The sequence below is a fragment of the Alligator mississippiensis genome, chromosome 3 (assembly GCF_030867095.1).
Source record: "Alligator mississippiensis isolate rAllMis1 chromosome 3, rAllMis1, whole genome shotgun sequence".
Taxonomy (NCBI): domain Eukaryota; kingdom Metazoa; phylum Chordata; order Crocodylia; family Alligatoridae; genus Alligator; species Alligator mississippiensis.
The window spans coordinates 291,615,645-291,631,242 of NC_081826.1; the positions used below are offsets into that span (position 1 = coordinate 291,615,645).

A 15,598-nucleotide genomic window follows, 5' to 3' on the forward strand; every position below is an offset into this window, starting at 1 on the left:
GGGGGCTAGATTGAGGCCCCCCACGGTGAGGGACAGTGCCGCAGAGGCAGGACCGAGGTAAGTTGAGTGGGGCCCTGGCTGGGTTGGACTTACCTGCTGGGGAGGTGCACTCCCAAACAATTTTTTCTCCCTCTGCCTTGATCTGCCCCCCACCCTCCCCTCCCCACAGACTTACCTGCTGGGCACATGATAGATCTTGAGTTGCTTTTAAATGCCAAAAGGTATCTACTTAAAAAGGCTGGAGACCACTGCTGTAAATCAACTTCCACCAGTGCTATAATCCATAATAGTCATACTGGACTGCATATGAAGTAAAAGGATGCCTTTGGGATCAGGAAAAAAAATGAAAACACCACAACATCTATTTCTATCTATCAAGGAAGATGTTAAAGGAGGGAATAGGACTGAATTCTGAAGCTATAGAACCAAATTTCAGAGCTTGGTCTTTATTTTATGGACATCCAAAGTATCAACACATTAAGTGAAAGTAGAAAAAAATCCCACACAAGATAATATTGTTTAAATAATACACTCTATTTTATTTTATTTTGTCTTAAAATAGTTTAACCTTTATGCTACAGACTTGTTTCAAAAACAGAAGGTCTCATCTTGCACCAAAAATATATATATTTATATATATTTATATATATAACACTCTTTTATTATTATTTTTTTCTCCAAAGACCATTAAATACTAGATGGAAAAGAGAACTAAATAATGAGTGTCAAGAAGAACCAAATTTTTAACTCGAGTTGCACATTTCAACATTTAACTCTAAGTAATGATTTGTCTTCACTACAGAAGATTCCAAGTTCAAACTCCAGCAACAGAGGAACTGCTGAACCATAAAAGGCTTGAGCCAATGCACACTGAAATGAATGGAAAAGCTCACCATTGACTTCAATGGGTTTTGGATCAGGCCCCAAGTGCATTGGTTCTTAGCCATACAATGGCTAATATTTCACTTTCCTGTTGAGAGGAGCAAAAAAATGTCGAGGCACAACTTGCTCCCCCTAAAAAAAAAAAAAAAATCCCATCCCTCCCCCACCCCCAAAAAAACCAAAAAAGAAACAGGTCTTAGCTATCCAGTGATTGTGGTTTTCAGATCAATACCCTTTAAAATTTGTTAAAAGAGTCAAAGAAATATGTAGTGTCTTAAATAAAAGAAAACCGGCATCAGGCTAAAATACGTGATTTGTTTAAACAAACACAGTGCACAATTGGAGGAAGTTTAGTTAGGACGCAGTCATTTTTATATACACATGGAAGTCACATCATATACAAACTGAAAACAGAATTAGTTTGCATTTTTTTTTAATGGAAGGACTATGAATAGGTCCCTGCAGCTTTCTTAGAAACTGAGCTTTAAAAGACAACTTCATGAAACAGTAAAAAGCAGCCACACTAAATCAACTTTCCAAGTTAATTTACCTTAGGGTGCCAGTTTGCTAAAATGATGGAAGAGTTATGCAATTAGCAAGTTAGCATAAAAAGATCAATAGCCACTATTACTATAGTGTGCCAGGATTACAGACTTCTCTCTGTTGCAATGAGTAGGGATCACACTCACTCCACTCCCTCCCAGCCCCAAACAAAGACACAAGTGAGGAGAAGTACCAAGTACTTCAGGTTATGGGCATGCAATACACTGATCACAGTATAATTGTTTTAGAAACCTGTAGGCCAGAACACAAATTTGTTACCAAGGTATTCTTTAAAGTGCAATCATAACTTTTCCACTTTTTGAAGCAAAGAAACATTGTTATTAAATATATTTAATCAATTAAAAAAAAGAAATCTGTGCCACCAAAAAGAAAACTTGTCAAATATGCAGATTTTTGCAAGCCAAGCAAATTGTGTGCTGCCCAAACTAATACTAAACTAAAATAGGATGCAAGTTGTCCCATCTATCATATGGTTTAACCCCTAGGTGGTAAAAACCCCCATGTCTGCATTGTAAAAAATGCATTTAAAGTATTTTGATCAGAAAATGATACATTTTAATTGCACAGGCGATGTTTAAAGTGGATACCTTCTTGTTTTTAGTCTTTGGTTTTTGCCTTGAACAAGAGTCACTGTAACAGATTAAGGGCCAGAAATGCCAATGCTCACTACAAGGACTACAGCTGAAGAACGAGCTATCCATTTTGTTTTATTTTATTTTTTTTTTTTTTTTGCTGTAGTAAGCTCCACACTCTAATAGCAAGTGTTTCCAGGATGAGACCCTGAAGGGAGATTCAAAAACTATCTTGAGGCTTGGCCCAGGGGTTAGGAGACCAGGGCAGAACTGCTTAGAACAAAGGCTGACAACTTCTGCCCAGAACAAAGGATGACAACTTTTGGCCTCGGTCCTGCTAAATACTTTAGTATCAGCCACAGTTTCACACATCTGAGCAGCCCGCTGACTCCAAGGGGGGTTACTTCAGGGCTTCAAGTTACACATCTGGTAAAGTACTTGGCTGGAATGGGGCCTTACAGGATTTGAAGAAAGGGAAAGGAAACGAGAGAGAAGCATGAGAAAACGTTCCAGAAGGAGAACTGGGAGACAGAGTTAAAAAACAAGATCTTAAAATGCCAGGTATACAGCTATTTTAAAAACGGGCGTGGAGGGCTCAGCCTTTTTATGATGCTCTACTTTCTTATACTTTGCGATGATCAGCTGCTCTGAAGTCACTATTAAAAAAAAACACAAGAGGCATGAAATGACCAGTAAAGCACGGCAGTCAGGTAGACAGAAGACTAGAAGCACTGACTAGCATGTAAACTATAAATTACATAGAAAATAAAAACCCCTTTTAATTAAAAAGCTGTTTCAGTGCACATGTCAAGGGCCTTTTGTATCAAATGACCAAATCAGCCTGGATATAAAATACTCTTGGCCCTATTTTCAGAAATGCTGAGCACCTGCAGTTCCAGTGAAGTTAACAGGGCCCCAGCACCGCTTAAACTTACTGATGCTCACACAGCAAAACCACTAACTTCTACTAACAAAATCAATGTATTGATAAATTTAAATAATTTTGATGTCAGAGATGGGAGAGGGTGGGAGGCCGCAACTGTATACACAATTATTTCTTCAGATTCACACGCGCACATTATGCACATCTGTAGTTGTCATTTAAATTCAGTGCTACCAAGTTTTCATACTGGGAAAAATCTTCCTTTGAGAAGGTAAGTGATATTAAAATTACACCGCATTCTTATGGAAAACCAACTTCTCCATGAGTTTGGATTCCTAACGCCAGGAACAAGGCTTCTGAAGCTGAAGCTATAACAATGAACTTCTGGGCCACAAAGGGGAAAGGCAGGGGCAAAAACACAGTGACATTGCATTACAGTAGATATTTGCGCCTGGTGTCCTCATCCAATGTGAGATCAACTACTTCTGGGGGTGAAGACCAATTCTGCTGGGGGGTCACAGCTGTCCATGATTGTGTTTGTCGAGTGCTAATGTACTGCGAGCCTGAGCCATGCTTCCAGGAAGACACACTCTGAATCACCCCTCCCCGAGGGTGTACACACCTGTAGTAAAGCAAAGAGCACAAATATTAGCACTGCTATCAGTGTTCCACGCAAATCTCAGCTGCAATGTTTCAAGGGGTTAATTTACACGTGATTAACATACATCTCTCCCCAAAATTTGCTCACAACCTTTTCCATTTGTGAGCTCGCTCACAGGACTTGCTACAGCTTTTCAACACATGCTGACCTGAAAGCCCTTGACCTGCAGACCAAAAAATAAATAGCTTCTGCCAGTGGATATGAGTGAGGCCCTGATGAAGTCACTGGGAACCATACATGCGCATTACAGGAGATAATCTGCCCAACAGCATGTGGCATCATGATCTAGTTGGAAACCCACCCAGTCTTGGGGCAAAGAAACAGTTTGTCTGCTGGAAAGTCCAGCCTGGGGGTTGGCCCTGGACTTTAAAGGACTTTTTCTATGGTGCAAACCATGACAAGAAAAAGAACATTTCCATTTATGAAAACAGGTCCCTATTAACAGAGGACATAATTATCTTTATATTACATATATTACCATTATTCCAGATGACAACTAACTGTGTATTGTATATGTATTTTAAAAATAAAGCCATTCCCTTTGTTTGACTTAATTCAAGATTGCCAAAATCTGGGCGAATACCAGTTTACTGTACTGAACAAACCTAAGGTCCTAATTCAGCAAATCACTTATCCTTGTAATCATTCGAGTAAATGAGACTTCATCACATTTAAAGTTAAATACATGCGTGAACACTTTAAATCACACTTAAATTATGCTAATTTGCATCTTACTTCTCGCTGTTATAGCGCATATGGGTATGTGTCATGAGAAGTGCTCATAATTAGGAAGATAAACTAGAAAATGGATGATATGCGATTGGCACTCTTTTAGGACTGTCACATCATTCACTGGCAGTGTTCTTAAATAAATGCTAGTAAAACCTTTATCCCATCCTGCTGTTTATTACAACGTGTGTGTACAGACATGCATATATGCATGCGTGCATGTTTTCAATTTTAAATGATGCAGTTTGGAAAAAAATTACAACAGCTCAGGTTACATTTCCCACTCTTCTCTAAGGGGGGGAGGTTGAGATTTTTCTAATTCTGTTTGGTGACAATCTTCCTTTGCTCAAAATAAATTTAAGAGAAATCAAATTTCCTTTACCACTCCTTAAAAGATCAGAACGCAGCATTCATCTACCCTATTCTTCTTTTAATATGCTATTTAGCTACATAAAAGTTCAGGATGGCTTCTCAAGCTCTTGCTTTCCTCATGTATTTTGGGGACCAACAATATCTGTCAAAGGTTCCCTGTATGCAGTGGAAGGTTTGAGTTCATATCCAGTATTTAGGATTTCTTTTAAATGCTTTTTAGTCATAACATAGTGGCCAAAGAAAATGTATTGTATGATACTGGAACATGTCCCTAGGATCACCATTACAATGCAGCATCCCGGTGTAAAACAACAGCTTCTTAGGCACCTAAAACCCCAAAGTATCTTCTCCCCCTGAAGAGGACAAAAACCTGTCTATGAAATGCTGCATGGAAATGATACTTGACCAAAACAAAAAAAAGTCACACCCTTGAACAATTCACACAAAGCAGCCAAGAGCAAAAGGTTCAATCAAACATAGCTCAAGAAACATGCTTTCCAACCCGTGGCTAAGCCAGAGACATCTTCAAGTAAAAGGCAACAAAACCAAAACAGGGAGAAACAATGGAAGACTGTTTTACATACATGCATGAAAAGAAATCTATTAAACAAAATTAAACAAAACTCAACGAAAACAGCACATGACCATCAAAAGGGCTGTGTTCTAGGAAATGCCCAATAGTTTTGAATGATGAAAATCACCACCAACTCACTAAGAATCTGGAAACTGACAAATGAAAGAGACAAACTCAAGAGTTTAATATCCCATGCCAATTCAGCAACAATATGGAAGATGGAGCACGTAAAAAATAAACAGTGTAAGCAACAGAACTGAACCCAAATCTCTCAAGAAGCATGCAGAAAGTACTGATCAAAAACCTAAAACCTTTTCCAAACGACAACCCTGCCAGAAGCCCATCAATACTTCATAACTGCAAGCCTAGACCTGAAAGAGAAACAAAATTCTAAATAGGATGCAAACAACCACAAGATGCAACTTTCAAAAGGAACCGATGAGATACGGTCTCCCCAGACATGGCAAAATGGTGACGAGCACAAAGGAAAAATGCAGCCGAAGATGACTCAAGTAAAAAAGAAGCGTGAAATGAGTTTCTAACCAGTCTCTATTGTTGAAGAGCCTGGAATTGCACCCCTGCATGAACAACCCGATGCCCACTAAATATAGCCTTCACTAGTAACTGCGTATTGAATCACGACAGGAATCCTCGCACAGTTTTGTCTCAATGGCATTTACCAATGCTGATGCAAACTAGTAAATGGCATTGACAAGTCCTCTACTACAAGCAAGTTTTCACATGGAGTAAATGTACTGGATGAAATTCAACTGGGACAGTGCCTACAAAATTCATTTATTCCCAACCAGGACACACCCCAAAAGGTTTCTCAACACGCCATAAGACTCTGTCATTCTTATATTCCTCCCCACCCCAAATGCCACAGGGCTACGTTGTGTCCAAGACCATAAAGGACACAACGTGGATGCTGCACATTGGATACTTCGTCCCCAGCCCTGTGAAAGAGTACACAGGGTACAGAGCTCTGGTTATGTTACCCCTGCCACGACGCATCCCTGCCCACCCCACCCAGGCCACAGGCTGCCTATGCATGTTCCAAGCAGCACTTTGTGTACACAATTCATAGACTGTAGAGTCGGAAGGGACCACAAAGGATCACCGTGTCTGACCCCCTGCCCCGGGCAGGAAAGCGAACCAAGGTCAAACGACCCCAGCCAGGTGTCTATCTAGCCTCCTCTAGAAGACCTCAAAGTTAGGTGACAGCACCACCTCTCTTGGCATCCCGTTCCAGACTCTGGCCACCCTCACTGTAAAAAATTTCTTCCTAATGTCCAACCTGAATCTACTCTCCACTAGTTTGCACCCATTATTCCTAGTTACTCCTAGGGGTGCTCTGGTAAATAGTGCATCTCCGCTTGCCAGTTGTCCTCCCTTGATAAACGTATAAGCGGCTACAAGGTCTCCCCTCAGACGTCTCTTGTGGAGGCTGAAGAGATCCAGATCCCTCAACCTCCCTTCACAGGGTCTTTCACGGAGGCCACTAATCATGCAACCCTCTCCAGATTCTCCGTGTCCCTCTTGAAGTGCGGCGCCCAGAACTGGACACAGTACTCCAACTGCAGCCTGACCAGTGTGCATGGAGGGGGAGCATCACCTCCCTCGATCGGTTGGTCATGCATCTGCTAATACACGACAAGGTGCAACTGGCTTTGTTGATGGCCTCGTTACACTGCCGGCTCATGTTCATCTTGGAGTCAACTATGACTCCAAGATCCCTCTCAGCCGTTGAGGAGGTCATCCCCCAACCTATAGATGTGCTGGGGATTCCTCCTCCCTAGGTGGAGTACCTTACATTTATCTTTGTTGAATTGCATCCTATTTTGTTCTGCCCATTGATCTAACCTGTCCAGATCGACCTGTATCTGCTCCCTGCCCTGCGGTGTGTTAACTTTGCCCCATAACTTGGTATCATCTGTGAACTTGGAGAGGGTGCTCCTATTCCTATATTCTTATGAGAATAGGATGCAAAACTGTATCAAAGGCCTTCTTAAAGTCCATAGGCAGACAAGGTTCTTTGGGTGAATCTGATATCTTTTATTAGACCAACTTAAATAGTTGGAAAACAATTATTAAGCAAGCTTTCGGGTTCAAAAACCCTTCGTCAGGCTAAGGAAGTTTCAGCAGTTGGTGCGTGCTCTTTCTGGATGGAATGAAAAGTAAAGAAAAGTAAAAAAAAAAAAGTCTTTACTTTTCATTCCATCCAGAAAGAGCACGCACCAACTGCTGAAACTTCCTTAGCCTGACGAACCTTGTCTGCCTATGTCCTTAGACCAACATGGCTTCAACCTACACCCCATCTTAAAGTCCAGGTAGATGACATCAGCCTCAGCTCCTGTATCAAGGCAGTGTGTGACCTGGTCATAAAAGGTTACAAGGTTTGTCAGGCAGGATCTACCTGTGATCATGCTGGTTTCCCTTCAGCATCATTTCCCCTGCTGGGCCTTCACAAATGTGCTCTTTGATGATTTTTCCAGTATTTTCCCAAGGACAGAGGCAAGACTGACTGGCCTAAAGTTACCCAACTCATCCCATCTCCCCTTCTTGAAAAATGGGCACCACATTGGCCCTTTTCCAATCCTCAGGGACCTGGCCAGAGCACCATGAATGCCCAGACAACCATGCCAGTGGCTCAGCTATGACACTGGCCAATTCGTTCAGCACCTGTGGATGGAGGTCATCTGGGCTGGCTGACTTGTACCCATCCAGCCCCTCCAAGTGCTCCTTAACTAAGTCAGCATTAACCGTTGGCGGTCTGGTGCCTTTTGGCCATCTGTCTATGCTCAAGATGCGGGGATTGTCTTTATCAGTACTTAGGAATACTGAAGCAAAGAACTCATGGAAGAGCTCTGCGCCTTTTTCCTTGTGTCCACCACCAACTGTCCCGATTTGTCCTGCAGGGACCCTATGTTACTCCACGCCTTCCTTTTGCTGGCTATGTAGCTGTAGAAGGACTTTTTATTGTCCTTGATTGTTGTAGCCAACCTAAGCTCCAGTCCTGCCTTGGCCTGCCTAACTGATTCCCTGCACAACCTCAATTGTGTTTTACCACAATTTCAGCTCCACGGGCTGAAAAAAGGCATGTCTATGTCCCAATCTTAACAGGCTTATGGAATCATGAACCAACTAAACGGTGAAAGGAAGCATCGAAAGGAAAGGGATAAGTGAAGCTTAAATTCAAACATGGAAGCGAGGCCACCTGAGGAATCTTATGATCCTAAACTCTGATCTCCAGGTGGGACTGGCCTGCATCTTCAAATAAAATTAACATCCATAAGCAATAGGCAAATTTAAAATCCAGCAGGCTTCCTTACATTTACAACATTAACTGTTACAGTGTATACAGCCTTCCTCCTTCTTAAAATAAGGAATGAAATCAACTATCCTGACAACTCTTAATATACATTGTTTAAAGGGAACCAACTGTAAAAACACGCATACATACTTGCACACAGGAAGCCCTTAAACACACAAAACATTTTCTAGCCTATTAATGTTTTCATATGCACAGAGATGAATTAAGCAAGTGATTCCAGTAGCAGCAATACTTAGCCTATTAGTGTATCTGATATCAAACCAAAAACACTTAATGTGGAAACAATACCAGACATTACCAGACTAAAGAAAGTAGGCACTTCGATACGAAAGTGATGGGCAAAGCACAAGAACAGCATATGTCTTTTGGACTTCTGGCATCAGTCATGGTTGAAGAGCTGTAACATTACAATTCAGCCTGCATTTTCCTTGACAGTCCTGATAAAATAAAGGACTCCACATCAAAAGGAAAAAAAAAAAACGAGTACCTTGCATGTTCCTGAACTCCCACAATCTCCACTTCACTATCAGAAGAGGCAATATTAATTTCTTCATTGATCTGGGCATTGCCACAAGTGGTCTTTTCGCTTGCTAGGAATCCTGGATCCAAGTGGCCTGTACAGAAGGAAAATACAAACAGATTCAGAATTTTAACATCCTTCACAACTTGCAAATCCATTGGGGAAAAATATTTCTCCTCAAACTAAGCACAAATCAAAGTACCTAAGACTGGAAAGACCAGTTAGATCAGCTTGTGCTGTTCTCTGCTAAAGCAGGATAGCTTTGATATTGGATATACACAGGATTTGTCCAATGGGGTTTTTAATGGTTTTGGCCAGGGCTAACTTCTCCTAGTACAGGGACCAGTGTGAGCCAAGTGTCACCCTCAGGGGTATCCCCCACCACTGCACTGTACACGGGCAGTGCAGGCTTCCCCACCCCCACCCCAACCTACTGCAACCAGGGCAATCGGGGTACAGAGGGAGCCCAGGGCCTGTAAATTAACCCCTTGGGGGCTACATTCAGCCCAAAGGCCACCAGTTGGACGTCCCGGTTTAGGCAATGAAGCTGTCACATAACCATAAATAATACCTAATATTAGTGTATCAAAAGCTTCCCATCTCTAAAAGAATTGGGTTCTTTGCCTGTAATACATTACAAATAAACTTACCCCTTTACTACCTGGAGACAAGCTACATCCAGGCTAAACTGTACCTTATTCTAAAGGAGGGAAAGTTTCTGACTGTCAGTGCCTCCCAGCAGGGAAGCTGTCTTGGCTAGGACTCAAACTCTCTCCTAGGATTTCACCCCACATCTCCATTCCACTGCCCAGCTGGGGAGGAGCCTTCTCTAGGACTAGTAGTCTGTCCTGCCTGTTTGAACCACCCTAAGGTATAACCAGTTCTCCAAGGGCTTAGCGGTTTTCTAAACAGCAGTTAGATGCCCCAGATTAGGTGTTTAGCTTAGCTGCCCCTTCCTCCTCCTCTTCCATTTCCCCCTTAGCTGGTGGTCAGCTAAGCTAAACACCTAACCTGGGGCACCTAACCAACAAAACAGGCAGTTTTGTGTTGAAAACTTTCTTCTAGCCACTCGACCACATTCTGCCATCTTTAAGCTGTCGCTACAAAACCAGCCATGCTCAGCAGAAACCAGGACTCGTTCCATATAAGACTGTCTGATGGTTTAGGAAAAGTTGGTCATCTCAAATGGCTATTCCTAGGACACAGGGGTCTTCCTAATGAAAACAAAATCGCCATATTTGACCTTTATAAGTCTTATCAAAGAAAGAGACATGAAAACTGAACTATTATCCATGGAGGTGACCTAACATAAATGTGTAGGAGATGCAGAATGCAAAACTCTAGAACTCTTGGTTCAGAGATGATACCCCTTGCATTAGACCAACTGAGAAATTGCAAAAGGATATAACTTTTTCTGAAAGCTTTCAGGCTCACATACCCTTAATCAGGCTCAGGGAAAGTTAAAGATAGTTAAGTCCCCATATCTAGGAAATCAACTTCATTTTTGCACGGAGGAAGCTGAAGCTGGAAATCTGTCCCTCTGGGTCCGTGAGAGTAGAGATGCAGACACACTTATAATGGCTACCACCTACCTGCATCTTCCATGGGGATAATGAAGATTTTAACTGTTACAGAACTTGTTATTACCAATTAATTTATTTTAAAAGGCATTTAAGAGGAAACCTGATGCTAAACATGCAGTAGTAGTTTTTACTGGAGTCATGCTTGCATGAAAATAGTTCAGATATTTTTATTACAAATGGCCCTGTAGACTTCAAAAGTACAGTCTGAATAATACAGGACAACAGATGCATTAGAAATATGCATGCAATATACAAAGCTATTTCTGGGGATTTGATTTAAAAAAACAAGTGTTTTTATAAGTTTTGTAAAGATCTGTGTAGGGCAGAGTTGTTGTTTTAATAGGCTCCCTCAGGGATTATTCATTTGAGGGATTCATTAAGGAGACCATAAGTAGAAAGCAGTGAGGTTTTACATATCCTGCCATGTGCTACGTTAACAATGCACAGCAGACAAAGCCCTAACTCTAAATGGAACACACTGAATCTTACAGTGAAGCTCTGTTTGAGAGATATTAGATAACATACGCACAGAAACACCTAAGAGAGATAATCAGACCCAAAAAGCCGTTGGTACTATGGTGATAGATCCCGTAAAAAATCAACTACTCCCAGTCACCAAGGAAAATTAAAGTCTGTATCTCTTAAGTGTTAAGTGGTGATCTGAGGATGTTGGACAGCCTTAAAGAAAAAAAAAGCTTGCTTTTTCTATTGTGTAAGGAAGTAGCTCACACAACTGTATCATTCAACAAGAGGAGTATATAAAGGAAAAATAAATCAGACAGGATATCTAGCTTGGCTGACCACCAGCTAAAGGGAAAATGGAGGACGGGCAGGAAGAGGACGAGACATCATAACTTTTACCAATAAGAAAGCCTAAGCACTTTTAAAACTTGTACTTGAGGGTGGTGCAAGGCGTAAATAAGCTTGGAGTAAGAAGGAATTACATTTAGGATGAACACCAGAGAAAACTTACTAATAGTGAAGTCTATTAAGACAGTGGAATAACATCTTGGGAGGCTGTTGGAAACCACACCACTGAAAATTTTTTAAAAAGTGGGCACGACAAAATTCAAGGCCAGAGAACACACCGATGGAAATAACCCTGCTCCGTGGGGGGAACAGATTAGATGACTTAATAAAGTTTCTGTATCTTCCATGTCTATGATTGAATTTGGGTGGCTACCTCACCATACTTAATGAGACTGACCCAGCCTCCTTGGTAACTGCTTTTGGGATGACTTGCGAATGGGGTTAGAAAGGGAAGGAAAGTCCTGGCCTCAGATACATATGGGGGGCTTCCACCTTAAAATATATAAAATATAAAGAAAAAAAGACAAGTTGTGAGCTGCCTTTAAATGAGTAAATAGTCAAGGCTGAATACTCTCTTCATTCAAGTGCAATTGGGCATCCCTAAGAAAATGTTAGCAGATTGCCAGCAATCCCAAATATTGGATTGTAGATGCATAATTTTTCAGCTAGAAGTGTCTGGCATGTTGTGAAGCATGAAATGGAAGTGCCAAGGAACAGGGTTAGATAAGACCACTGCTTAATAACTCCAAACACAAAGACCTGAAAGGAGCTGGCAACAGTGAAACCATGATTAACAGAGGCAATAGAAAAAGATGCACTTCCATCAGAGTACAGGTCAGGATTGTGGCCAACAGGATGAACCACATCTAGGAAGCGCAAGTCTAGCACACAAATTCTATGTCTAGTAACATACCTAGTCTGCCAATGTCTTGCTTTCCTTAGCATCAGGTGGACGTGCACAAGAGGTATTTTGTTTACCGTACAAGGTCAGCACTAGCAGAAGCACCCAAAATATTTGCTTAGCCACAACCTCCTAGGAGTCATTTTCCACTTAAATCCCAGAGAAATCATCCCTACCATTTCTCATATGATCCCAGAAGGTATACCCAAATGGCCGGGACATTTCTCCAAAGGAGAAGATAGTTTTTTGGGACAAGAAAAGTGCAATCGCATTTACCCAGTGATGCCCCAAACTTTTAGATAAACTCAGTAGTTCAGCAATGGGTTGATGAGTGACACATGAGCCCTGGGTGAGGGAGATGCAAATATAGTCCTGCACCTTCCCTGCAGTGGCCCTGAGAGTGGGAGGAGGTGGCAGTATAGGAGAAGCAGCAGCCAGAGATTCACTGCTGTAAGAGAGTGGTGACAGGGAACAGGACACAGGGATATCAGCTCCTTTGTTTTTGCACCAAAAACTGGTGGTCTGTGTCATGGTGGGGAAGATGCCACCCCTGTGCAGAAATAAAGCTCTGGCCACTGATCTGAACCGTGAACTAACACTTTCCAGGGAGCAGTACTTGCCAGTTACACCTCTGAATACATGGAAGCCACCAACTGTCCTAATTCATAGATTCAGAGATGTTAGGGTCAGATGACCACAGCCAGATGCCTATCTAACCTCCTCTTGAAGACCCCCAGGGTAGGGGAGAGCACCACCTCCCTTAGGAGCCCATTCCAGATTTTGGCCACTCGTAACTGTGAAGAAATTCTTCCTAATGTCCAATCTAAATCTGCTCACTGCTAGCTTATAGCCATTATTTCTTGTAACCCCCAGGGTCGCCTTGGTGAGTAGAGCCTCACCAATTCCCTTCTGCGCCCCCATGATGAATTTATAGGCAGTCACAAGGTCGCCTCTCAACCTTCTCTTGCAGAGGCTGGAGCGGTCCAGGTGCCCTAGCCTCTCCTCGTAGGGCTTGGCTTGCAAGTCCTTAACCATACGAGTGGCCCTTCTCTGGACCATCTCTAGGTTATCCACATCCCCCAAAGTGTGGTGCCCAAAACTGGACGCAGTACTCCAACTGCCCGATAGAGGGGAAGGAAGTATCACCTCCTTGGTTCTGCTTGTCATGCATCTGCTGATGCATGATGAAGTGCAGTTAGCTTTGCTGATGACTTCGTCACACTGACGACTCGCATTCATCTTGGAGTCCACTAGTTCCCTGCCCTCCAGCGTGTCCACTTCTCCCCACAGTTTTGTGTCACGCGCAAACTTGGACAGAGTACACTTCACTCCCTCGTCCAAGTCATTGATGAAGACATTGAAGAGTATCTGTCCAAGGACGGAGCCCTGCAGGACCCCAGGATTTTTCTGGACTCCTGATTTTTCAGGAGAGTCCAGGATTTCAATGTTGTGTCTTAGTGTCCCCAAAGACCCTTTTGTTCTGGATTTGGAAAGTGAATCCTGAATAGGTCAACTGTCCCCGCTCCCCAAACCTCACCAAGACTTTCCTGCAGCTTCAAGCTCCAGGCACTGTCCTGTTGGATCTGCTCTGAGACAGGGCACAGTGCTACACAAGTGGCTATACTGCTTTCTGTTTGGGAGACAGCCAAGAGATCTGCTTCTCAACACGTGTAGCACTACACTGTGGCATGATCGCATGTGCATGAATGTGGCTATTACCGCCTGCAGTTATTAGCCCTCCCGCAGCACTTCATTAAAACAGCAACACTAACTGAACAGAACGTGGTATAGACTACTACCCAAAAAGCCGGTGGTTTTCTAGAAAGAGGTTGGATGAAGACAAAGGCTACTTAAGGGGCTTGAAAATACTGTGTTCCAACTTAATCTGTCCTGGACACAACAGAAAAGGACAGTGAGACTGGAAAACAGCAATTAGTTTATACAAGCTTTGGGACTAGCAACTCTCCACCAAGTTCAGGAAACGCACATTTCACATAGGTCCTCACCTGCCTTGCATTCACAATACTTCGAATGTTACTGTATATCCCTGACTCCAGTTAACCTAGAGCAGTGGTTCTCCATCTTTTTGGACTTATGGTACCTCTTCATAACTTTTGTGAATTGAGTGGCAACTAGTTTAAAAAACTTAAATGCATGCATTATAGTACTTATTCATAGATTGTTAGGGGCTGGAAGGGACCTTGCAGATCATCAGGTCCAGCCTCCCCACTCTAGGCAGGAAGACAACTGGGGCTAGACGACCCCAGCAAGGTGATTGTCCAGTCTCCTCTTGAAAACCTCCAGGGTAGGTGACTGCAACAGCACTGGAGGGAATTTATTTCACAGTCTGGACACCCTGACAGTGAAGGAGTTTTTCCTGGTATTAAGCTTGAAGCAGCCTTCCAGGAGTTTATATCCATTGGTCCTGGTCTTCACCGGGGATGCCCTAGTGAACAGCTGTTCACCGAACTCCTGATGTACTCCTCTGGTATAGCAGTAAGTCGCTATCAAGTCCTCTTTCAACCTTCTCTTCTTTAGGCTAGAGAGGCCCAGGTCCCTCAGTCCTTCCTCATATGGCTTGCCTTGCAAGTACCTGATCATATGGTGGCTCTGCTCTGGACCCTCTCAAGGTTTTCCACACCCTCATTGAAGCATGGCACCCAGAACTGAACATAGTACTCCAACTACGGTCTCACCAGTGCTGAGTACAGTGGGAGTATCACTTCCTTAGTTTTACACGAGATGCAGCGGTTGATGCATGCCAGCATGTTGTCTGCCTGGCTGGCCACTGCATTGCTTACTTCCTCGTAAAGGGGCCAGTGGGGGTGGGCAATCAGCCATGCAAGGACAAGTCCAAGTCTGCACTTATCTGCTTATCTCCTCACAACCCCTGGCACCTTTCAAAGGATCTCATGGCGAGTCACTGACCTAGAGTTTTATGTTGATAAACCTAGATTGTATGTACTTGTGCTGTTCCCACTTATTTGGAGAATTTTCAAAGACTTGCCTTTCCTGGAGCTGATAAACACTGCAGAATACTTCAGAACTTGCCAAGGGATGGCAGCACGTGCAGTGCTGGTTTCACCAATGTTATTAGGTCACAGAAAAGAAAGCCTCACAGATTCAGCACAGATCAGACCAAGAGTATCTTCTGTTTTTTTAAATACAGAAAAATAACATGCAATTATGACGCCGTTTCCACCTGAATGGAGA

The 15,598-nt window shown here is 42.8% G+C and overlaps 1 protein-coding gene across 2 annotated transcripts in view; it reads right to left on the bottom strand.

The window, feature by feature from the left end:
* Nucleotides 1-515: 515 nt before the first annotated feature.
* The window catches only part of ARK2N (arkadia (RNF111) N-terminal like PKA signaling regulator 2N), a 62,853-nt gene continuing 47,770 nt past the window's right edge, over nucleotides 516-15,598 (bottom strand). Inside the window, exons 4-6 of one of the 2 annotated variants that reach the window (XM_059725301.1) lie at nucleotides 9,059-9,185; nucleotides 3,338-3,523; nucleotides 516-2,674 (exon numbers count right to left, since the gene is read on the bottom strand). In XM_059725301.1, coding sequence (XP_059581284.1) covers nucleotides 2,641-2,674; nucleotides 3,338-3,523; nucleotides 9,059-9,185 — 347 coding nt within the window. In that variant the 3' untranslated portion in view covers nucleotides 516-2,640. Of the gene's footprint in view, nucleotides 3,524-9,058; nucleotides 9,186-15,598 lie in introns of both variants that reach the window. The other variant, XM_059725302.1, reaches the window with a different exon arrangement.